The 26,391-nt window shown below is 36.3% G+C and overlaps 1 protein-coding gene across 1 annotated transcript; it reads left to right on the top strand.

The window, feature by feature from the left end:
- The first annotated feature begins 2,326 nt into the window (after window positions 1-2,326).
- LOC140805343 (HVA22-like protein f) lies at window positions 2,327-4,255 on the top strand. Its single transcript, XM_073161620.1, has 5 exons — window positions 2,327-2,388; window positions 2,523-2,549; window positions 2,680-2,805; window positions 2,913-3,035; window positions 4,138-4,255. The coding sequence occupies exons 1-5, from the start codon at window positions 2,327-2,329 to the stop codon at window positions 4,253-4,255; spliced, it is 456 nt and encodes a 151-aa protein (XP_073017721.1).
- The last annotated feature ends 22,136 nt before the right edge of the window (window positions 4,256-26,391 follow it).

Genomic DNA, 26,391 nt, shown 5'->3' with positions numbered 1-26,391 from the left:
TTGTACTTTTTATTAGGAAACACAAATGGTTTGTAATTTCGTCTAAATATGGTTTGTTCTGACATTTTTTTCGATTGTAAGGACAACAGATATATCTATTTAATAAACACTCAGGATGACTAAGTGCAAATGTTACAAACGACTCTAAACACGACAATTTATAGACAGTTTGCTAAAACCCTAAACCCTAAACCCCAAAACCGTTGCCATCAGCGACGGTTTGCTAAAACCGTCTCTTATATTAATCGACGACGGTTTATTCATAACAGTCGCTATTATAGCGACGGTTTGATGTAAACAGTCGCTATAATAGCGACGGGTTTTAATAAACCGTCGCTAAATTTAATATGCGACGGTTTTAATGCAGACCGTCGCTGATATTTCCGTTTTTTTCGCCCATCAACCACTTAAACGAGCCGAGCTCGAGCTCGAGCTCACGAGCCAGCTAAACGAGCCGAGCTCGAACTCGAGCTCACGAGCCAACTAAACGAGCAGAGCTCAATTTTGAGCTCACGAACCTATTATCGAACATGTTCACGAGCTAACGAGCCGAACATCATTAATCTCAAGCTCGGCTCAACAAAATTGTCGAGCCCAAAATAAGGCTCGGGCTCGGCTCGATAAGCTTAACGAACGAGCCCGAACGAGCTTTTTAACGAGCCGAGATCCGAAAAAATCGCGAACAGCTCGGCTCATTTACATCCCTAATTATAACATATTTGAGTTGGTCTCTTGGAGACGATCTCACGAATCTTTATCGATGAGACGAGTCAACCCTACTGATATTCACAATAAAAAATAATTCTTGGCATAAAAAATAATACTTTTTCATGGATGGCCTCAATAAGATATCTGTCTCACACAATACGACCCGTGAGACTATCTCATAAAATAAGACCCATGAGACCGTCTCACACAAGTTTTTACCAATATATTTTATTTAATCTTAAAATAATGATATAATGGTTAGGATAATGGGATAGTGAGAGAGAATTTGGGAAGTTTTTGAATGAGTTATTTACTTTTTGGCACTTTAATTATTAAATATTTTGGAAGAATGATAGGTATGAATTTGGACATCCCTTAAAATGACCAAATTATAGTTTCTCTAAGCGTTTAGATATTATAATATAGATAATATAAATGTAGAAATAAATTAAATAAATATTTATATTATTATAAAATATTTTCATATATACCCAAAAAGCAAATGTTCATATCTGAAAAAACTTTGCTATTTTCTAGTCACGCTCGCTAAATATTGCAAGTTCCTGTCAAAATTGCTCAATTTGAACCATTACAGGAGAAACAAATATGATAAATCAAAAAATAGCTACTACGTTAAAAATTGATATTCAATTCTTTATGTTATGAATTCACGATAAACCAACATCAATAAATTAATGATTAAAATCATGTAGTTAAAGAAATTTATATACAATCTCTTAATTTTATTTCACAATTAATGTATGAAAAACATCGATTTTATCAATCATTCTCATCCAATTATCGAAATAGAGAATTGATTGGTGGAACATAGGTACCATACTAATCACATTGATGATCGTACATATAAGAATAAAAAAAATTAATATTGTCCAAGTTTGAGAAAAACTACCCCATTAGAGTATCCAAGTTGATAAAATAGGTGAACGCTTGATCAATAGTCACGAGTTCGATTTTTCCTATCAATATTTTTTTGGGAGAGTCTCTTGCACATGGTTTGCCCCATGCAGTTTCCCTAGCTAGTTTCGTTTGCAGGAAACTGCGTTAGTCCTGGACTTTACTCAGTGCACACCCACCACAGCACTCATGGTCATAAAAAAAGAAAGTTAGAGAAAAGCTAAATAAAAAAATGAACCAACTTTGCAACATCCTCAAGTCAAATTCTCTCTTCCTTGCCATCCCACTTTCTTTCACACTTCTTTTACTTCTGTTAGAGGAAAGGAAGCCGTCGAATCTATCAAAAAGTTATGCTTAGCTTCTTCAATATGATCATATACAATGCCAATCAGTGATAGGCTATTAAAAGCATAGAATATATACCTGAAGATTTCAAATTCTAACCCCTCAGCAAAATTCTTTTACCAAAAAAAGTATGATATTAATAAGAACAACAAAAAGTAAAGACAAAAACTTGTGTGAGACGGTATCACGGATCGTATTTGTGAGACGAATCTCTTATTTGGGTCACCCATGAATAAGTATTATTTTTTATGCTAAGAGTATTACTTTTTATTGTGAATAGTAGGGTTGACCCGTCTCACAGATTATGATCCGTGAGACGGTCTCACATGAGACCAACTCAAAAGTAAAAGAGGCTAGCATGGGTATTCTTGGAGCCATTGCAAGGCATTTGGATGCAGTTGTGGGTATTTTTCTTACAATGTTTACCACATTATTCTTTAATTATGCCACCCTTTTTTAAAAATTTCGTTTATTAATTATTATTATTATTATTATTATTTCAATATGATTGCCTGAATATTATTTTTGTTTCTTTTGATTAATTTGTCTTGCAGACCTGGAGTGATGCTTCTATTTCCCCTGTATGATTAAATAAATTCTACTCCCTGCTGATCAAAGAAACTAAATAAAATGAAGCTATATGTATATATAACATTAACTTTCAATGATTTGTGTGTATTTTAAATTTGTTAATACTGAATTCAATAACAGGTATGGATCGATGAGAGCAATAGAGAGCCCTTCCATAGCAGACGATGACCAGAAATGGTTGACATATTGGGTTCTTTACTCCTTCGTAACTCTATTCGAGCTTTCTTTTTGGAAAATTCTTCAGTGGTATACACGTAATATATACACTCGATCATTCGATATTCTATCATACGTCGACACCAAAATACTCGAATTTAATTAATTCAATCATGTACAAATTAAATGCATTGCAGGCTTCCATTCTGGCCATATATGAAGCTTATGTTGTGTGTATGGCTGGTGTTGCCAATGTTCAATGGAGCAGCTTACATATATGAAAACTTTGTGAGGAAATATGTAAACATTAGCAATTATATGTGTTAGGATTATTTTGTCCGACAGATATTGAAAATAATGAAAATATCAGAATATGATGTAAAACAATAAATTAGTGTTTTATCAGAATTAAATGTTGTGCCAGATGTTACAACATCTCAGACAACATCTACACGCGGCGGAAAATTAACTTTTATAACACAAATTGACTTGAAATAAATAGATGGACAAGATTAAATATGCACAAGTATAAATACTTGTGCAGTGCCTTATGGCAAAAATTAATCACTAGAAAACCACAATGTTTACACAAAAACCTAACACTAGTGATTATGACAAAAATCAATTTCCTCAACAAGTTGAGAAAAAAAATGTTTTCTAAAAACAAACAACCAGAATAAAACTAAAACAAGAAAGCAAAAACGTGTTGCCAAACAGTAGATCCAAGAGAAGCAATCTTCGGCCAACTTCTTCCTAGATGTTGTCTGGAGATGTTCCCAACATTCACGGCAACACTCTATCACAACTCTTCAAACACAGCACGTCTCTTGAATAAGGTTTTCTCTGAAATTCTGAACGTGCAAAAGTGCATAAGTTATGCATTCATGAAAACCTCCGAGCGAAAAGTGAAAACGATATAAATCGAAAAAGCTCTCTCTTAAAAGTATGCGTGAATCCTCAATCCAAGAGCTCTCTCCAAAGTGCATGTATGAATAATCGAGAAGGCTTGTGCACAAGAGAGAGAGAAGAGAGAGAGAGAGAGAGCGCTTCAACAACGTCTTTTATCTCTTATTTATAGATGTAGACTTTTATTCTTCAAGGAAACCTATTTCACAAGGAAAGTGAGAGTCTAATTAGAAATAAACTCTTTTCAAATATTGATATCATATCTCATTAAATCATTATCATAAATATAATATCTAAAAGATATTTATCACAAAGATAATATCTAGAAAAGTAAAACAAAATATTCCACATGATATTATATCACAATAAAATCTTAACATAATTATCTAGAAAGACAAAACCACAATTAAATATTATACTCAATCAAATCAACAAAGAAAAGATAATATTAAGGAAATAAATTTAATATGGAAATTATATTTCCCTTCAATATGGATTCCAACAATCAATATCCTGATCAAGGCCAAAAAAAGTCCTTCAAATGATGAGTCTTGATGCAAGAAAATCAGTTGAAAGATACATTGATAGACATGGCCCTGAAGCTTTTGATAGAATAGTCGAAGTGGTAACCTAATTCCAATGTTCTACTCCATATTACACTGATTTTCCTGTTTTTTCGTATAAAATTATGTTTTACAGAACCTATATATCTCGTATTTCGGACTACGTATGTCTTTATGTAGCTTGTGTTGGTACTTTAAATTTCATAACCACAATAAGATCTTTAAACATTCATGTCATATTATCATAAATAAATACTTTATAACATACCGGAATCCATGATAAATAATTTGTCTTGGATTAAGCCTTCCACAGCCAAATCTCGTTAATTCTTCAATGGATCAACAAGTTTCTCACTTTTGATTCCTACTAGAAGTTCCTTAATCCTCTCTTGAATGGGGAAGGAAGAATAACAACATGTTTATATATAGATTTGGTTTGGGGACTACAACCATTCAACATGTCCCTTCAATGTGGACTTAGCAAAGCAATGTGTCCCTTGCCAAACACCACATTAAATGGCACCCTTTCATTAGAATCTCATCAATCCTAATACTATATGATTTCTACACATTAAATTCCATACTTTAAATATATAATTGAGTAGACTTTATAAATCACTTATTAGACTTAAAATTAATTAATGAAGACAAGACGCCCAGATTCGACGACTGTCCTCACTGTACCAAGACGGGTCTTTCCAGCGTTCTTATGTCCTCACTCACACGCACACGAAGAAACTTCCCAGGGGGTCACCCATCCCAGGAGATTCGACGACTGTCCTCATTGTACCAAGATGGGTCTTTCCAGCGTGCTTATGTCCTCACTCACACGTACCCTGAGAAACTTCCTAGGCGGTCACCCATCCCAGAATTACCCCAAGTCAAGCACGCTTAACTTTGGAGTTTTATGTGATGAACTATCGAAAAGAAGATGCACCTTCTTGATATTTTTGGGGACCCGGACGCTAGTTCAATTTTTAATCATTCTTGGGAATAAGTTAATCAATTAAGATAAACAGGGTCTAAATTTTTTTAAAATGTGGAACGTAATGGAATCTGTCTTATACAAATATCAACAAAAAGTACAATTCTTGTACAATGATAACATAACCAAACTAGGGTTCAACAACTATATCTCAAGTGATGAATCCTAATCTACTTCTGCTCCGGATCTCCACGCTGACTTGTCCTCTCTCATCCTCTTCCTGACCCTGATCATGTTCCACCTTTTGACAATAGCCGGATAACTCCGGTGAGAATATAATCTCAGTATAAACAATGAAGACATGCAATCATATAAAAACATATATAAAAGCATAAACAGTCATCAATAACATGTATCAAATCTGAAAACATGAATTGATATAAAACTGTAAATAAACTTGTAACTCGTCATCTCAGACTCGATTCATTTCTAATCTAGGGATCCCGGTTTCTCGACATTGTCTCATATATCGAATCTCAGCGGTAGGAGTCGATCGGCTCCTAAGCAAACATCGATATAAACCAAATATCCAGTGTCTTGGCATATTCGCCAATGACTTGGCATATTCTGCCAATGACTAGGCATCTCCGCCCATGACTCAATATTTGTTTTGCTATAACTCAATAGACTAAGCATATCAATATCATGAATTGCAAACATCAATGCAATAATTAAAGTATGTGGTTTTTGAGAAACTCGAGTCCAATCTGACTTAAGTCGATCTCCCGGTTAACATTGATTTATACCTTTCTTTCAGTCGATCTGCTGAAGTCACAGTCTCTAATTCAAGGCCTGTCAATACTCAATCTGGCAATGACAATACCGAGGAATACAATATCAGTACCCCACTCAATCAATACTTGATATAATCAGAACTAATTCAAATTATGTTTCAATGGCATAACTGCACAATCTCAATATACCCAGCAATACATATCGATTCCTGCAACTCATAATCGATAACAACACAAATCTAATACCAAATCTCAGTCAATTCTATTCTGAAAATCATAACAATTTCATATGGTATCCGTTCTTCAATCCGGTTTCAATTATACGCTATCTACTATATCAAGAACACCATATATGAATCATATCTGATTCTGGCAATACCATAATTTCAAATCATATAAAAAAACATAAGAAACTTACGTCCAGTTGAAGCTCTCATAAATAGAAACACGGTACTGAAGTCGAATTGAAAATATAATGGGCGGATCTTGCGCAAATCACAAATCTACAAGATAAAAGGCGTGAGGATTTCTACGGACTTTTCTCTAAAGCTTTCTATGTTTTCTCTTTGCTAATCTGAAGGAATGAAGTTTATATACATCCACTTGCATGCTAAAGATACGTGTCTTATTCTTCAACCATTTCAGGCGGCGCTCGGGCGGTGATAAATCACCGCTCGGGCGTGGAACGTTCTGTCCGAGAATTTTTTTTATTGCACACTGGCGCTCGGGCGGTCACAAACTACCGCTCGGGCGCCGAACCTTCTGTCCAAGTGTTCAGCTTGTTCAATATTAGCGCTCGGGCGGTCACAGACTACCGTTCGGGCGTCGAACTTTCTGCCCGAAACATAATCCTATTGAACACTAGAGCTCGGGCGGTCAAAAACTACCGCTCGGGCGCCAGACGTTTTGTCCAAAACTTACACAATTCACATGTTTCGCTCAATCTGGTCTCGAGTGATCCGTCTATAATCATATCAGTTCAAAATCAATAATCTCAGCTTAACATAATCAGAATCTCGGGCATTAAAATATGAGTAGTACATATAAAATCTTTTAAGCCCCCCTCAGCTATACAGTCTCATACCTGAACAGTTTTGGAATCCCTCTCCTTCCAGTGTAAGACCGGTTCATTAATGTTCCCTCCACTTAAAAGCCTGCCAGGAGCCGCTCATTGTCCATCCAACCTCATGGCACCGGCGACCACCCCCCGCCCTCTTCGACCCCGGGACTCACATGCCCACCAGCTTACGCTTGGTTCGTCTCCAAACCACACAGTACTAGGAGAGGTCGTCTCTGATACCAACTGTAACGCCCCAGATTCGACGACTGTCCTCACTGTACCAAAACGGGTCTTTCCAGCATGCTTAAGTCCTCACTCACACGCACCCTAAGAAACATTCCAAGGGGTCACTCATCCCAGAATTAACTCAAGTCAAGCACGCTTAACTTTGGAGTTCTTATGTGATGAGCTACCGAAAAGAAGATGCACTTTTTGATATGAGTAATACATATCAGATCTTTTAAGCCCCCTCAACTGCACAGTCTCATACCTGAACAGTTTTGGAATACATCTCCTTCTGGTGTAAGATCGGTTCATTCATATTCCCTCCGCTTAGAAGCCTGCCAGGAGCCGATCATTGTCCATGCAACCTAATGGCACTGACGATCACCCCTCGCCCTCTTCGGTCACTGGACTCACATAATTAGGGTAAACCTGAATAAGAATAAATGTTATTCTTAATCACATGGAGATCTGAACCCACGGTTAGCTATATCCCTGAACCATTGAGGTTCACATAAGCATCAGATTATGTGTTCTCGTTAAGAAAGTCAAAGTCCAAAAGTTGAATTTGACGACTATAATTTGATGGAGATCAAACAAGTTACTTATAAAGAAGTTTATAAGCTTTCAATATGATGTAAGAAATGAAAGTTAGCTTAATTGCTAATTGAGGAACGATAGTGGATCTGCTTATTTTGGTGAAGAAGTTCACTAAACTGGCAGCTGCCCAATATGATGAGCTAAAATGTCGATCTTCAAAATTTTCGATTTTCGTTATATGAACAAAACTTTTATCCCTGACGCACCGGCGGTTTCAGATCGTCAATTAGGGTTATAACGAGTTTGAAATCATTTATTTAGTGAATTTATAATTTATTGATTAAATGATCGAACTAATAGTTGTGATTATTAACATGTACAAATTCTCGTAAAATGTTCTAAAGAGATCTAAAATTAATTAACTAATGAATTAATTATATTATTTAAATAATAATTATTTAATTTAATTAATATGTCTATGAATGTATTAAATGTATATGCGTAGATATATTAGTGTTTGTATATAGATTTTACATGGAACTATTAAATATTTGTTATATAATATAATATATCATGTATTTTCAAGGAGGACTTGTGATTCAGTCCCTAAATTTCCCCAACTTTCTTTTCACTCCCTCACTACCCAAAATACCCTTCACTCTCCTTTTTTAAATAATTGATTTTCTTTTAAATTATGGTCCGTCATGCTTCCGTAAAATAAATTAAATCTTATACCTTTTTGACCGGAGTACCACCGGGTTATATCCACCGTATTTACAGACTGCTCCTCACAGCCCAACCACGCGATCGCAACTGATGGTTACTGAAGCAGATTCTTTCAGCAGCACTTGGCACAACTCTAATTCGTTTCCTACCTTAGAGTGTACAGTAAAAGATAAAATTTTGAAAATAATACATGAGAGGGGCTAGAGCAAAGATCTCCTTTATTCAAACACAGAACCTTTATTAATACATAGTAACCTCCTGTAGAGAAGGAGAAACTTGTTTAGCTACTAATAGTAGCTGAACTTACAACACACATAAACATGAAAGAGAAAATATTACAAATGGTTTGAAGAAAAATGAAGAGGTTGATCGATGTCTTCATCTTCCTTATGCTTCTTTATTTACAGAAGGCTTTCTTCGGATTTGAAACTCGGACTTCAAATCTTGATAAGCCTTTACAGCTTGCATATGGACCATGTAGTGGTTGAGTGGTCCTTTTAAGATGGTCCCTCCATCTTTCTTGATTTGTCTTCTTCTAGATTATTAATCTAGAAACAGTCATTTCTTGCAATTTTATCTGTCTGCATAAATAGTTTATATGCACCTGGATCAGATCAGCTTGTATTTCTTTTCCTGTTTCTTCGAGCTTCTTTTGAAATTCTTTGAAATTTTTCAGCTCTTTTCTTGTTCCCTTAATCCTTTTCCTGGAAACTCTGAGATATGCAAAATACTTTTTGTTTCCAAGTTTGGTTTAAGTCTGGTGTGAGTTACTGGTTCCCATTTGGTCTTATTTATAGATTTATTTGGGTCCAGTTTCTCGTCTTTCTTTATTGGATTCCTTTTTCAAATAAAGTATCCAAAGTTCTTTCGTCTTTTACCACTCATTAGTGGTTTTCTGTGTCATCTACCACCTATTATTGGTGGTCTTTTTCTTGGTGGGATGCTCACATGTTCCTTTTAACTTTGTCGAGGAATCTTTGGCTTTCGGTTTCCTCGAGGAAAACGTGAATGTGGTTCATCCCCGCTTGTACTTGTATCGGTAAAGTGTTTCCGATCAGATCTCGGTTTGAATCCTTTACCGAATTCCGGTTCCTTATGATTTTGGCATTCTGGACAGATGTTTTCAGACCATCTTCCCACATGTGCCATGTTACAGAATTTCCGACGAGTTTCTTTACTGGCCGGCAGCTTGCTGTTCCACAAAAGATTTCTCTTTTTCTCGAATAAATCTTCTGCAAAACTTGTTGTTTTTCCTGTCATGGTATTTAACATGAATGATCCGTTCACTGAATTATTATAAAATTTGAACGGAAATTTGACTTTGTCCATCTCAGTGAGACAGACCCAAAAACCCCAAGCTCTTCTGGTAGAAATATCATCTTCAGTAATTGAAGCGACCAGGGGTGTTTCTTCTGTTGGAGGATCCTTGATAAATTTTTGGACATTTGTATCAGGCCTCCTTCGCTTGATGAAATGAAAGGCTTCATGAGAACCTTTTCCTGCTGGTTCTGGTGCTGCACTGAAAAAGTATAGCTCCAAAACATCTCCTCTGAACAAATAATCATTGTTTGCCCAAGTCTCGTGAACAGCTTCCTGGATCCATTTTGGTAGACCTGATATTTCCGGAAAGCTGGGTGACGTAGTATAAACTGAGGCAAGAGCCCCGAATTCATACCATGCTTTAACCTCCTTTGGATATGAATTTTGTTTCATCCATACCCTTGGATATTTTCCTGAAACATCAACCTTGTTGGTAGCTGGGTTAATGCCAATTCTTGTTTTTAATTTCTCCCAATTCTGCTGATAGACCTGAAATGGAGAAATTTTTGATTCGTTAATACCAACCTTAGATTTGCCTTTGTCAATACGAGGCCTAAGGTTGATCTCTCCCTCTTCAATCCCCGAGGTGAAGGGTTGACTTGATGACTCAAGATAAGGATCGGGAGTCTCAATTTTTGTTTCAGCCGACTCATCTGGTGATGATCCCGACTTAACACTTGTGCAAGGGGTATTTGAATCCCCCGCTACAGGTATAGAGTCTTGTACTCGAAAACTCTCCATTTGGGAAACCAATAGCTTTTCAATGCCCTGGAGGATAGGCTTTTGTGTTACAGACCATAACTGAGTATATGCCTGTAAGCATCTTGTAATGCGATCAGAGACAACTCTCTTATATGCTTGTTGTAGTCTTCCCGCAACTTCTGCGTTTAAGACCAACCTGTTGAACTCGTTTTGAAGCATTTCAAGGTGTTCCCTCAAATGCCTTTGCATCTTGATAATAGCATCAATGTCAATGCTGTCCATCTCTTGTTAAAAAATCTGCAAGAATATTTTCATGAGATTTAATTATCACAATATCAAAAATATAATTCTGACATAGTGCTTGCCATCGTAATAATCTAGCCTTCTCAGGTTTAGACTCAATTCTATTCCTTAAAAAAGCTTTAACTTGTGTGTTATCAACTTTCAAAGTGAATTTCTTTGCAAGTAGAAATAATGGCCATTTTTCAAAAGCCCTCTTTACTGCATAAAATTCTTTTTCGTTGATATGCTATCCTATGGCTTCTGCATCTGAGAATAACCCACTACAATATCTGCATGGTTGTTCTCCATCTGGGGTGAGCTTAGTAAGAACTGCTGCCCACCAATGATCACTGGCATCAGTATATAATACCAGATCATCTTCATCTTGAGGAATGGCCATTTTCGGAAGATTCTTGCAAACCTCCTTTAAATGGATAAGTTCTTTTGTGTGTTCGTCTGTCCATATAAATCTAGCATCTTTTTTCAACAATGGACTGAACACCTTCCTGTGTTTTGCTAGGTTTTTGATAAACATCCCAGCAAAATTAACAACTCCTAAGAAACTTTGAAGTTGCTTTTTGTCCTTGAGATTTTTTGGAAAATTCTGCACTTTCTCCACTATGTGTTCTTGCAGAATTATTCCTGACTCATCGATTTCAATTCCGAGGAATTCAATCTTCCTTGTAGCAATGACTTCTTTCTTTTCAGATAAAACCAGTCCTTCTTTCTTGCAAACATTAGAGAAAATTTCCAAATGCTTAATGTGTTCATTTATATCTTTAGATGCTATCAAAACATCGTCGATGTAATCAAACATAAACTTAAAATAATCTTTAAAAAGATTATCCATTTTTCTTTGAAATATCTGGGGTGAATTAGCCAATCCCATTGGTAATACTTCCCAAATATAATGTCCTTGAGGTGTGGAGAAAGCTGTGAATTTCTTGTTTTCTTCCTGCATCCGAATCTGATAGAATCCGGACTTGCAATCGAATTTAGAGAATATCTTGGCATTGCGAATGCAACTTATCAAGTGTTCTCTACTAGGTATAAAATACCCATCAAACTCCAGAATTTTATTAATTTCTTGATAATTAATAACTAATCTGGGTTTACCTCGTTTAATCTCACCATGATTTCTTACCAGAAAACCTGGACTGCTATATGGTGATATACCTGCTTTGATTAAACCAAGGTCTAAATGTTCCTTGATTATAATCTGCATATCCTTTTGATCAATGATGTTCGTTGGGATGGGTTTACAACGGACAAATTCATACTCTTTGCCTTCCTTGATCTTAAGACAAGCTCTGAGTTGATTTCTGTCCCACCATGCCAAGGGATCTTCATTGTAATTTTCTTTGATCCTCTTCTTGACATCTTCCAATGATACCTTAGATTCGAACTCTACTTCATTTGTTTGTAGAGTTATCTTAAGGCATTCTATATCTTCTGGTTGGAGTATTTGATCTGCTCTTAACTGGAGCATTATTTCTCCAAACCGTCTAGAATCCTTCATTTTTGGGTTCAGAAGTTGTCCTGAATCACCACGCTTGCTGCGAAACTGGATCGGCAATTTTCTGTAAAATGCCTCTCGTAGTCGCTGGACTATGATTTTGTGATCACAGGGTGTTGTGAACACTAATCTTCTAGTCTTATTTTCTTGTGTATAGGACTTGAACATTTGTAGGAAACTATTTCCTAACAATATATCAGCTCCTGTATCATGAAAATAAATTGGTGGTGTCTTTACCTTATACCAAGGTGTTTGTCCCGCACCTCCAATCATAATTTCAGTCATCTTAATCCCTTTACATAAGATTAAGATTCTTCTGGAAAAATCTCTGCCAGCAATCTTTGGTAACTCTTCTTCCAAATTATTTGGAAAGATTCCTCTTTTTGATGTGCAGATTCCAGCCCCTGAATCAATATAAGCGGCAAAATATTCTGCCTTATATTGTTCATATAACATTCCTATCGGAATGTATATAGAGAATGGACTTGTGGTCATTGGATTTTCCACATTTTATCATCTGCCATAAACTTCATTCCATGCTCTAGACGTTTCCAAGGTTTGTGTTCCTCGAGAAACTCTAATCCAAGAATCAGTCGATCTGATTCTTTACCTGGAATCCCTTGGATATGGACTTCCAATTCTCCGATATTAATCAGTCCTTGGTAAGTTCCTATCATAGGTTGTTCCAAATAGTATATTGAATTACAAGGAAATTGATTCCTTTGTTTTGTAATATCAAATACTATTTCTACCTCCTTCCAACCTTCTGGGCATCTGAGCTTTCCTATTGTCGAAAAACTTTTCAACTCCTGTTGGGTTTCTATGATAGGCTTTTTATCCCATCTATAGCTTGTAATTCTATCTCCTTGGAAAGATAGTCTTCTTGATTCCAATCTAAGACTTTGATTTCTTTGTAGAATTGGTTTGTCTTGGATCTGGATATCTGTTTCCTGTATTAAGGGAAACTCGACTCTTTCTGGATAAATTGTCTGAGCAACTTTTCCGAATATCTCAGGGATTTCAATAAACTCATTTCTAATAAACAATTCAGAATGATGTGTATTAGATAGAGCATATGAAATTTGATAAGTAATAGAATATGGTCTATTACCTTCTTTCATCAGCCTTTTTTCCTTGAAGTTCTGATGCAATGTCAAGGCTCGGCTGAAATCTCGATCTGCCAGGTTATAGGCTATCCTTGGATAGATTACTCCTACAATCTTTCCCGCACAGAGATTCCCTGAGATTGTTCCCAGTACTGAATCTTGTAGATTCCCCATTCTTTTATCGCAAATAGCAATATCAATAGGTGAATCTGTCCCTTCTTTGAAAGTAGCTTTTATCATAATTTGGATTGCTCCAATATGAATCCAGGACATAGTCCTTGCTACTTCTATCTTGAGTTTTTGTAATTCCTCCTTGATTTCTTCGGAAGGAATTAACTGCATCTCCATTCTATTTCCTATAAGTTCCATCGGGATTGCCATTTCCCTTCTAGAAAATTTATAGATTAGATGATGCTTTCTGTTTCTTAGGCCAAGACTTCCTAAGAAATTTTCTACCTGTCCTGCAGAGAAACCTAGATATCTCTGTAGACTTGGATTTTCTCTCATAATTCTTTGAACCATGTTATGAGATATTGTTGTCTGGCTGAAAAACCCAGACAGATCTTCATGTGTTTCGTGTCGAAACACCTCTTCTTCAGTCAGATTTCGATTCTGTTCCATCAGATTCTTCCTGACTTAATACTTCTTCTTCTTCATATATACTTTCATCTGAGGCCATGTCCTCAAATCGGTATACTTGAATAAGATCTTGGTAATAAACTGCTTCTTCAATATCCGGAGTAGGATCGAAACGTTTAATACCTCTTTTTTCATTTTCTGGGCAGTTGGTCGAGATATGACCTCTTGCTCCACATGTCCAGCAATTACAATCTTTGAAACTTTCATTAGCTCGAGTATAAGCTCTTCTGAAAGTTTTCTTCGTAGGTGTTCTTCCTGTGCTTCGAGATGTACTCGATGCTTGGGATGATATCCTACTTCTTGATGGTCCGCTTCTTTGTCCAGATTTATAAGATCTGGCTTTCTATCTAGACCATACAGTTCTTGGTTTCCAAGAACTTCTTCCACTTCGTGCATAAGGATGAGTTCTAAAACTATTCCTTTTATGCTTCTGTGGTTTACTTCCAATAATTGTTGGAAGATCATTTTCTTTACAACACAAAGGAGTTCTTTTGTTGATACCCCTTAAGCGTTTGTAATTCTTTTGTAATGCTGCCATATGACACCATTCTGCCAATTTTCCTTTAAGGAAAGAGGCTCTTCGTGCCAGTGTATCTGGATTTCCAGGTACATATTCCCTTATGAGCATTTCTCTCCAAGGGCTTGGCATTTTTGCGAAGAAAAGCTGCATATTTATATCTTCTTCGACTCCTGAATTCCATCTATATTTAGTGAATAACATAATGTATTCATCCACCAAACATATGTCATGTAATTCAAGACTATACAGAGCTTGAGTATATTTCTTCTTCTTCTCTGTATCTTGACTGTTGAAATATTCTACCCTTATAAAATGTGCTTTAAATAGGGTAGCCATTTTTCCGGCGATCTCACTAAGAGATTCACCAGCTAGGACTGACTCTTTCATGTCCAATGAAGTCATGTCCCAAGCAATTTTTACTGATCCCATAAGACTCATTTCCAAAGTTTAATAAATCCTTCTTTGTTGAGATCGAGTGTTCCTGCTGCAATTCTCATAGCAGATGTCCAATCATCTATGAGATCTTCTCTGTTTTGAAGTCTAATACATCAAGGTTAAGCATAACCCCGTAAGGACGTATATGATCTAAAACAGTTTTCCCATAGGGTGTTTGGTGCAGAGGGATTTGATTTCTGCTTGCCCTTGTCCCGGCTGGGTGTGATCCTCCACCAGTATGGAAATCAGATTGAGCTTCTCTCATGTTTACATTCTGAGAACCCACACTTTCCCTAGGTGGCTCTTGAGAAGATGACTAGGTTATAGCAGGTGGTGTTTCACCTACTGCTGTATTCATCTTTAGATCTACTACTTTGAGATTTGCAAAAGATTCTGCAAGCTCTTGTAGATCCTCTAAACCAATCCTTTCTAAGGTTGTCATCAGATGAATTTCTTTTCTGAGACCGACTTGATTAGATTGATCATCTTTTCTTCTTCAGTCAAGGGTTTTGATACCACTATGGCCTTCCCTTGTTGATGTAACAAAGGTTCAGTACCAAAGGATGGTGGTAACCAACCTCCTGAAGTTCGTCTACTGGAACTAGGTTGTTGTTCCAGTTTCTGAATTCTTGTTTGAATATCCTTTAATATTCCAAGAATTTCTTCTTGGGTTTCAAAGATTTTCTTAATTCGTTGCGGTACAAAATATAGCATATTGCCATAATTTTGTACTGTCTTCTGAATTTCCCTAAGATCTGAAGAGAGCTTAGAAGAATCTGGAACTATCTCCAGAAACTTATTATTTTGAATCATAAGTTTACCTGAGATTTTACCTGAGGATACAGTAGCTTCCCTTTCTGTTTCTGATATCTAACAATAGTTAGATGTACTTGTTTATATTCCAAAATATTGGAATATTCCTTGTAAATTATTTTTCTCGAACCGAAGTTCGGATTCATAATTTTTCAAAATTCTCCTTCTCATACAGTTATTTACTTGTAATAATAAATTTGTGTTTGAAATGAATTAACCTTTAGCTCTGATACCATTTTCGGAAAGCGCGGGATCAATTAAAATTCAAATAGGAATGAAGGTAGTATAAGGGCAAATTTGGTATATATTAACCATTCTTCTCTCTCCAGGGAGTTGAAGGAAAAATAGGTTTGGTTTAGGTACTGATTCCCAATTTTCCCTATTTTCAAATGTTGATAAATAAATGATATAAAAATAATATGAGAATTTATTTAATGAAAATTAAGAGTACAGGTGAGAGAAGGATTACAAATCCTGATGGCAGAGGGAATCCTCATGAGATGAGGAATCGCAATCTATAAATATATGATTATGGGACATATAATACGATAGAGTTTTTGTGCTCAAAAGTTCACCGAAATTCCATCCTTCCCCAAAGCACCTATCGCCCATCTCCAAGAATTTGGTGAAATATTTTGGCCACTATTGTCTTCCACGACCGCGTCCTGCGATGCTGCATGGAGTCCAGATTTTGAAAATTCGGAAAATCCAGTCTCAACGCACAAATCATTTGACTTCTCTAGTGCGATCCAAGTGAAAAACACAGTCTCTGATCGTAGACCGGATTTGACGATAAAAAAGAGATCAAGATTTGAAGATGGTAGGTCTATATCCTCAAAAGGAGTTTTGAAGATCAAAGACATGTAAAATATTGGGAGCTTATGTAGTATTGTATTTGTATCCTTGGATTTACCTAGGTTCTGGACGTGGATCTGTATATGACTCATATGGATCAATTAATTCTCGGTTATCGATCATCCTTTATTATTTATGATGTATGTTATATATTGTAAATAATCAGTATATGCGTTATTATTAATTTAAAAACAAGAGTTGCATAAATCCGACAAGCATACAAACAAACATGACACAAATTTTAAAAATTAATGACGAGAAAAATTTTAAAAATGAAATCTCTCATTTTTCATAAGATCCAAAATTTAAATCAAGCTCATTAAAAGAAAGATTAATATTTCATTTTCTTCCATCAACGGTGGTAACATGATCAATTAGCTCTTGATGTCATGTTTTACTCATATAAATCATGCTACACATATTAATCACTGTTATAAAAATTTCATGTGAGTTAAATTTTTAATTCAATTAGATTCATACAACTTAGTGTTGTAATTATTGAATTATGTATATTCTTAATCCCATGGGTAAATTAAGAAAATAATCCAATATCATATCATAGTTAATTGTATTTAACATGATTAAATTTCATATGGGATAAATTTCACTATTCGAATATAATTAATTATAATTTATATACATCATGACAAAATGTGATTTTGAATCATTTGTGTATAATTTTAATTCAATCGAAAATATTGTTGTTATTCTTCGATTAATTAGAATAATATGAATCATTGAGATATTGAATTATTTATGCATAAAATATTTATTCTCCATAATTATTCATCTCCAAATCTTACCAAAACGACAAATGATTTTATATATTTATGTCTGTTACAACTAAGTGTGATTCAAAAATTAATTTATAATATTAATTTAATTAAATAATGTTGCGACTATTCTTTAATATATTAAAATCATTTGAATCAGTAAGACATTAAATCACAAATGTATAATATTTATGCTCTTAATAATTTACCATAATAAATGTCATTCATGTTATCATCAACTCACTTAATGTATAATTTCAAATAACTAAAGCTAACATGACTAAACATTAATTATTTAAAATTATATGTGTCCACTGGACAATTTTTAGTTTTACTTAATATTCCTTATAATAATTATTTGATAACACAATCAACATTTTTCAAGAGTGGTCACATGAAAAATAAATAGGGATATGCCTATTTAAAAACCTAACTCCTTAGAAGAGCAACGTTCCTCAATAAGATCAGCACCAAATCAATGCAATTTAAATTGGTCTATGAAGAACTCTCTTAAATCATGTTTTCATACATGAACTCATAATTATTATCCAAATAAAATAATTATCCATGATGTGTATCTTTATAAGTCATTTTTTTATTAATTAATAATTCACATTTTAACTTTATTTTTTCATATAAAATTATAGAAAATAAAATTAATAATTAAATATGACAAGATGTGAATCTCAATATGACAATTTTTAAATTTTATTTGCTGTATGATTATGAAAATAAATATAATCTTAATATTAAAAATTATATAATAACAAAAAATTAATAATTTTGGGGTAATATATTTCATGCAAATAAATTAAAGGTGTCAATTCGGGTGGGTCGGGTCGGGTTGAGCAATAGTACTATTCAAAATTTGCTCAACCCGAACCCAACCCGAACACTCTCAACCCGAATCCGAACCCGATCAACCCGATTTTGAATTTTTTAAAATTTTTTAAATAAATTAAATAAAATTCAAAATAATAATAATAATATTTTAAATTTAAACACATACTAACAAAATCTCTTCATATATATGATTTAAATTTGAAAGTCTAATTGTAGAAAAATAAAATATATTTACTGAATCAAATAAATAATTGTTTAAAAACAAAAAAATGTTCAATAAATATTAAAATATGAAAATTTATTATATAAATATACAATTAATATTTTTTCAGACATACAATATATAAAAATGTAGGAAACATTTATTAATTATATTTTTGTGAAAAAAATTTAAAATTTTCGGGTCAGCCCGGACCCAATCCAAATCAACTCAACTCAACCCAATCATTTTTTTTGGGTCAGCTATCGGGTCCAACCCGATCTGACCGAACCTGAAAACCTCAAACCTGATTTTTTTGGGTTGAACTGTGTCGGGTTGGTGGGTCGTGTCTGATTTTGACATCCCTAAAATAAATTTTAAATAGGTTTATAATCATAATTTCGAAGTGCCATTATTTCTAAAATCAACTTTTAAAATTTTCATAATTTCCATAAATTATCAATGCAAACATGTTTATAAATCAAAATTTCAAAAATTTGAAAATTCTTAATTTGGAAATAGCATAGAGTGAAAATTGAGAATTAAATTCTCAAATTAATAATTTTGACTATCAAAATTAATTTTCAAAGGGAAATCAAAATCCCAAAACTGAAGTCAATATTTTGAAATTATTAAATTTATTAATCAAATCTTGAAAGTCAAACAAGCCTTAAATTGAAAAAAAGCTCAAATTTTTAAAATAACCCTAGTCTCAAATTAAATTGTTCACGCTGCCACCAACTCCGCCCATCACGCATCCGACCAACGTCGTCCCATTGTCCCAAGACCTCGACCAACCCTGCCTCACCATCGTCGATCATAATTCGGCCATCTATTGTTTTTTTTTTGTTTAAAAACTCGTCGCACAACTTCACTTATAAATCCGATGAAACAATGTCCTAATGTTTTTGGTTAACACCACCCACACGACAGTCCATACTTTAATCGACGATAAATGTCCAGAGCTACATCAAATGGTCAGAAAATAAGCAAAATCGAGCAAAATATTTTGGCCAAATTTTTTATTTTATATTCCAGCCAGTGGCATACCATGGTCGCCCTGACATGGACTTTGACCAGTAAATTTAGTCGTCGGATTTAGGTTTCGTACAATGACAAATTTAACCAAATACAAAACTAAGGTTTCTTGTCCGATTTCAAAATTTATGAGAATTTTTTAATTATGGAGATTTTTTAATTTTAAAAATGAACTAACATGGTGATCCAAATTAGAAAATTATACCCATTTAATTTTTCATAATTTTTCTAGGATCGAAAATCTCAAATAATGAAGGAGGAGACATAAGTCGTCTTGATATCAAATGTCACGCCCCGGGCCGGGGGTTGGTTGACAACGGCATTCCTTGTTCTTATCTGAGATGGGTTTGGTGGGTGAGTGATATGATTGTCACTCAGTAAGCATGGGCGGGAATAACTCCTAGTTTTCGAAATCGGTTTCAACAGAAACAGTAATACAATAATATATAGAAAACTCATATTTTCATAACAGAAATCGGAATTCAGAAATCACTGGTTTCAGGACAGAAATCAGAATTAGTAAGCACTGAGCACGTTAGTGAATTTCATGGCTAAATTGATATCAGTCCCGTCTATGTTCTCTCTCTAAAGGGTGAGGCCCGAATCAGAAATCAGAATTCAGGTTCAGAATATATATTCCTACCATTAGTTCACTAGGGAGTTTTAGTGCTTCAAAAATCAGATATCAGAAATCAAATATACAGAAACTTTGCTTTAAAACAGAATTATCAAACTGATTTCAAGATATTTATATATAAGCTCATTTACCGTAATTTGCTAAAAAGTGTTTCGGTTGAAGTCTGGAAATCTACTTGTCTCGCTACTGGATTTTACAGCTCAAAAATAGGCACTCTCTTAGCTCTAATTTCAAGTGATAACTCAAGACTTGTGTAACCAAAATTTCATATATCTGAGGGTGATATTTATAAGCCAAATTCCGACTGTTAGACTCCCTATTAATTGCCATAATTTACCATGATGTGACATTAACAGCCTTTACTCCATGTTAAATGTTTCAGTTACAAGTCATAAGCAGAATCAGTAGTTATCTGTTGAAATCTCGCTACTGAATTCTTTTGCTGCTGGATTCTGTTTGCTGGAAACTATCATCTTCTGAAATATTAGCTGTTGCTGGAATTGTTAGCTTCTGCTGAAATTTTCCTTTGCTACTGAATATTGCTAGCTGCTGAAAAACGCTAGCTGCTGCTGGAAATTCATGTTCTCAGATCCCTCCCTCCTTATGAAAAGTTTCGTCCTCGAAACTTGGCTATGCATGATCCTCAAAGAGATAAGGGTATTGTGTTCGCATCTTTTCTTCCAACTCCCAAGTAGCTTCTCTTTCGGTGTGGTTGGACCATTGTACTTTGACATATGGAATAGTTCGTCGCCTCCGTACTTGGTCTTTGCTATCCACAATCCGAATCGGAATTTCTTCGTACTTCAGTTCTTCATTTAAATTGTTCTCAACCAACAGTGGTCCAGCTTCAAGAATATGACCAGGATCGGAAATATATCTCTTTAGCTGCGAAACGTGGAATACATTGTGAATTCTTGACATGTCGGGTGATAGTGCTAATCTATAAGCAAGTGTTCCCACTTTATCAAGAATTTCAAATGGTCCGACGTATCTGGGATTCAGTTTCCCAGCCTTATTGAATCGGATTACACCCTTCATGGGTGACACTTTCACATATGCCTTCTCTCCAACTTCAAATTCAACGGGTCTTCTTTTCATGTCAGCCAAGCTTTTCTGTCGATCTTGTGCAGCTTTTAGTCGCTCTTTGATCATAGCAACATTATCCAATGTTTCTTGGATCAGTTCGGGTCCAACGATGGCTTTTTCCCCTACTTCATCCCAATATAGTGATGATCGACATTTTCGTCCATACAGAGCTTCGTATGGTGTCATTCCAATACAATTGTGGTAACTATTATTGTATGCGAACTCGATTAAGGGTAGATGTTCATTCCAATTACCACTGAAGTCTAGAGCACATGCTCTCAGCATATTTTCTAGAGTTTGAATTGTCCTCTCAGTTTGGCCATCAGTTTGAGGGTGATATGATGTACTAAGAGTAACTTTTGTACCCATAGCTTGTTGAAAGCTCTTCCAAAATCGAGATGTAAACCTAGGATTTCTGTCTAATAGTATGCTAGCTGGAACTCCATGCAATCGTACGATCTCATTCATGTACAATGTGGCTAGCTTGTCAAAATTATAGTTCATGCGGACAAGTAAGAAATGTGCAGATTTTGTGAGTCTATCTACGATTACCCAGATGTCGTCATGACTTTGTCTAGACTTTGGTAACCCGATAACAAAGTCCATGGAGATATGTTCTGTAGTGACCCGTTCCAGAATCACCTACTAGGCAAGAACTAAGCATGCAATTAACCTAATTAACAATAATCAGAGATAACAGCGGAAAAGTCAACAAAAATAATGGTTATACAACCCAATCGAAGTCTAGAATAACTCAAAATAAAATATCCAATACAACCATATCGAATCAAAACAATACCGATAAACTAAACCAACCAGCTACTCAACGTCCTCCTCCTGCTCCTCCTGAGCTGTCCAACCTGAGGCCTGCCCCGTGGGAATGGGGTGTCCAAGAATAAACAAAACCGAGGACGTGAGCGATAAGAACGCCCAGTACAAAAGTATGAGTATACAAACCTATATGAAATGCACATGCTATGATATGATACCAGGGTAGTCAAGAAACAGGAATCACAAAGGATCTCAAAATGCTCAGTCTAGAGGCGCCAAGTGGATAGTGCCGCGCGGTACACCTCTGGGTCACTGCATCCACTACAAGACAGACGTGGACCTAAAATGTCCCGGACCACCGAAGCCCTCCCGACCCGTCGGCCACTGTGTACTCTCGGTGTCCATGCGTCCACAAGACAGGGCTGAGCGGCCCCAAGATATAGCTTATCTCGAAAGAGATACAGCTCAACAGTAAAGGCTATCTCAAAGGAGATACGGCTCAACATGATATGCAATATGCATCATAACTCGTGACATAATAGCATGCATCATATGACATATAACAATGCAGCAAATACTCATGCAACACATATATGAATGTATACTCAACCAGGATATCTCGGATAGTACTTTCGTACCTCTATCACAGCAAGCCTAGCCTTACGCAACACCGCTAATCAGGTCTAGCACAAGCCTACGCATCAAAAGCATACTCAATCAATACTACCATTCTCGACTAGCAAAACCAGTACTCCCTAGTACTACCAAAGGTTTAGGGTTTACCTTCGTCCGTCGACAGCCCTTTGATGTCGATTGCCTTGAAACTCAGGCGCCGCTACGCTACTACTCCTGGCAGCTCTTGGCTATCGCTCGACCAACAACTAACCCTAGAAACCTTCCCAAATCCTCTCAACTATGAGGCAAAATCATGAATTGGCAAGTCACAAATGAGAAATCCGAGCACTATTTATAGGCCATGTTCGGATCCTCCGAACAACACTTCGGAACGTCCGAACGCTACGTGTCCATTGGCTCTTGACAGCTCATGATCGGATCCTCCGATCATACACTTCGGACCGTCCGAACATGCACGTGTCCAGCTGCTCTTGACACCTCATGATCGGATCCACCGAACCCACTTCGGACCTTCCGAACTCTTCGGTGCTTCCGAACCCTCTTCGGTCCGTCCGATCATGACTCGGTCAAAATTACACATTAAACCTTCTTAATCACCATTAATCCGTTAATTACCCAATTTGGAATTCGGGCTACTACATGTTCCCATTTCCATTCTGGAATTTCTAGAGATTGCAGAAGTCCTCCAGGTCTTTGGTGCTCTGCTTTGACTTGCTGGCACACGTGACACTTGGAAACAAACATTGCCACGTCTCTCTTCATTCCACTCCACCAAAAATTTTTCTTCAAATCTCTGTACATCTTTGTACTACCAGGATGGACTGAGAATCTTGATTTATGTGATTGAGACATTACTTCTTGTCGAAGGCTATTGATGTCTGGGATGCACAATCGTCCTTTCATCCACAAGATTCCTTTGTTATCCATTTCGAAATATGGTGATTTTCTTTTTTTGGCTTGCTCTTTCAGTTTCACCAAAGAGGAATCTTTATCTTGACTTATCTTGATTGTCTCTCGAAGACAAGATTGTGCTGAAAGTGATGCCAGGATTACCTTACTTGTATTCTTTCGACTTAAAGCATCTGCTACCTTGTTGGCTTTGCATGGATGGTAGCTTATCGTCAAGTCGTAATCTTTCATGAGTTCAATCCACCGCCTTTGTCTCATATTTAGTTCTTTTTGAGTGAACAAATATTTGAGACTTTGGTGAACAGTGAAAATCTCGCACTTGGCTCCATAAAGATAATGTCTCCAAATTTTTAGTGCGAATACCACTGCAGCTAGTTCGAGGTCTTGTGTTGGGTAATTCTGTTCATACGGCTTCAACTGCCTTGACGCGTATGCAATCACCCTTCCCTCTTGCATGAGTATACATCCTAAACCTCCTTTAAATGCATCACTGTACACGGTGTAGTCCTTAACTTCCATAGGTAATACCAGCACTGGTGTGGATGTAAGCTTCTTCTTCAAAGTGTCAAAGCTTTGCTCACATTCTTCACTCCATTGAAACTTACAGTTTTTCTGTGTGAGCTTGGTGAGGGGTATGGCTATTGAAGAGAATCCTTCAACAAATTTTCGATAATAGCCTGATAGTCGCAAGAAGCTTCGAATTTCTGTCAAATTCTTTGGTCTAGGCCAATCTGAGATTGCCTCTACCTTCTTAGGGTTCACAGATACTCCTGCTGATGATATTATGTGTCCCAAGAATGTGACGCTCTCTAGCCAGAATTCACATTTCTTGAACTTGGCGTACAGTTCTTTTTCTTTCAGTGTCTCGAGCCTGAGACGAAGGTGTTCTTTGTTGTCTTCCCCACTTGACGAATTTACTAGAATATCTTCGATGAATACCACAACAAACTTGTCAAGAAATGGCTTGAACACTCTGTTCATGAGATCCATGAATACTGCCGGAGCGTTTATTAACCCGAACGACATCACCATGAACTCATAGTGTCCATACCTTGTTCTGAAGGCTGTCTTAGAAATATCGTCTGTTTTGACCTTAAGTTGGTGGTAGCCTGACCTTAAATCGAGCTTGGAAAAGACTGTAGCTCCCTTGAGTTGGTCAAACAATTCATCTATCCTTGGAAGTGGGTATTTATTCTTGATAGTGATCTTATTCAGTTCTCTGTAGTCGATACACAATCTCATGCTTCTGTCCTTCTTTTTAACAAATAGGACATGAGCTCCCCATAGAGATGTGTTTGGTCGGATCTGCTTCTTATCCAACAACTCTTGAAGTTGCTCTTTGAGTTATTTCAACTCTGCTAGAGCCACTCGGTACGGTGCTTTTGAGATTGGTGTAGCATTTAATCTCAAATTCCACTTTGAGATCGGGAAGTTCGCAGGGAGTTCTTCAGGAAAAACATCCGGAAATTCTTGTACTACCGGAATCTCTTCTAGTGTAAGTGTGGTTTCTTTCTTTACCTCGCTTAACATAGTTAGGTAAACTTCTTCTCCAATTTTTATGGATTTCTAAGTTTGAGAAGTAGAAAGAAGAGTCTTTCGTTCTTTTGTCTTACCATGAAATAAAAGTTTCTCTTGATGTGGAGCTTGGATGGTTACCGTCTTTCCATGACAGCCTACTAATTCATGATTCTTGGCTAACCAATCCATTCCAAGAATTATATCGAATTCCACCATATTTAGTTGAATCAGGTTTGCCTTGAAATTCTTATCTTCTATGAGAACACTAATATCCCGATATAGAGTGTGAGTTTCTAAAATTCGATTTGCAGGAGTTGCTACTCTAAATGGTTGTTCTAAGTTATCAGGTTTAGCTCCTAACTTCTTGGCAAATCTCTTAGACATGAATGAATGCGTAGCACCACAATCAAATAACACATAAGCAGGTATATTATTGATTAGCATGGTACCAGCTACGACATCATTTGAGTTGTCGGCCTCTTCTTGAGTGATAGCATAAACTAGAGCATTTGGCTTGTTTTCCTTAGGCTTGTATGGAGTTGTTCCTCCTACTGGTCCATTCCTTGGATCTGGAAGAGGACATTGAGCAATGCGATGGTCCATCTTTCCACAGGAAACAAGCTCCAGAATTCCTACGACATTCACCTAGTGTGTGTGAATCCGCAAGTTTGGCACTTGATTCCTTCTTTGCTTGATTGAGAAGAAGTGGTTCCTTTGGATGGAGCACTGGTAAATTGGTTGCTTGAAAACCTAGGCCTCTTGCATTGCTGGCCCAGTTGGTACTGGCTTGACTGAGGATGTTTGAGTTTGTTCTTACCTTCACGCCTCTTAATGTCATTCTCAGCCCTGATGGCGGCTCTCATCAATTCATCAAAACTGTTGGGCTCGATAACTGCAAGGGCAGATTGAATGCAACTATTCAATCCCTTCTTGAAGTGATGTATCTTCAAGGCTTCGTCTCCCATAATAGTTGGGAAGTAAGTTCCCTATGAGTGGAACTTGAATGAATACTCCTGTCATGTTTGGTTCTTGAATCAAGCTTTCAAATTCTGACAGCTTTTGCACTCGAACTGCTGCCGGGAAGTACTGCTTCAGAAATGTCTCTCGGAACCTTTGCCAAGTGATAGGTCCCGCCCTTACCATAGCTGTTGAGACTCATTCCCACCATTTGGCTGCTTTATCCACAAGAAAAGGTGTAATCACATCTACCTTGATCTCTTGTGAAACCTCAAGTAGTCGAAGATGGTTCTCCACCTCCTTCATCCAATTCTATCTGACCTCAGGATCGGAGCTTCGTCGAAATTTGGGACTCTTGCTCTTCGGAGAGCCTCATAGTGCTGCT

This window comes from Primulina eburnea, chromosome 11 (genome assembly GCF_022965805.1).
Source record: "Primulina eburnea isolate SZY01 chromosome 11, ASM2296580v1, whole genome shotgun sequence".
NCBI lineage: Eukaryota > Viridiplantae > Streptophyta > Magnoliopsida > Lamiales > Gesneriaceae > Primulina > Primulina eburnea.
This window is presented reverse-complemented; position numbering and strand designations above follow the sequence as displayed.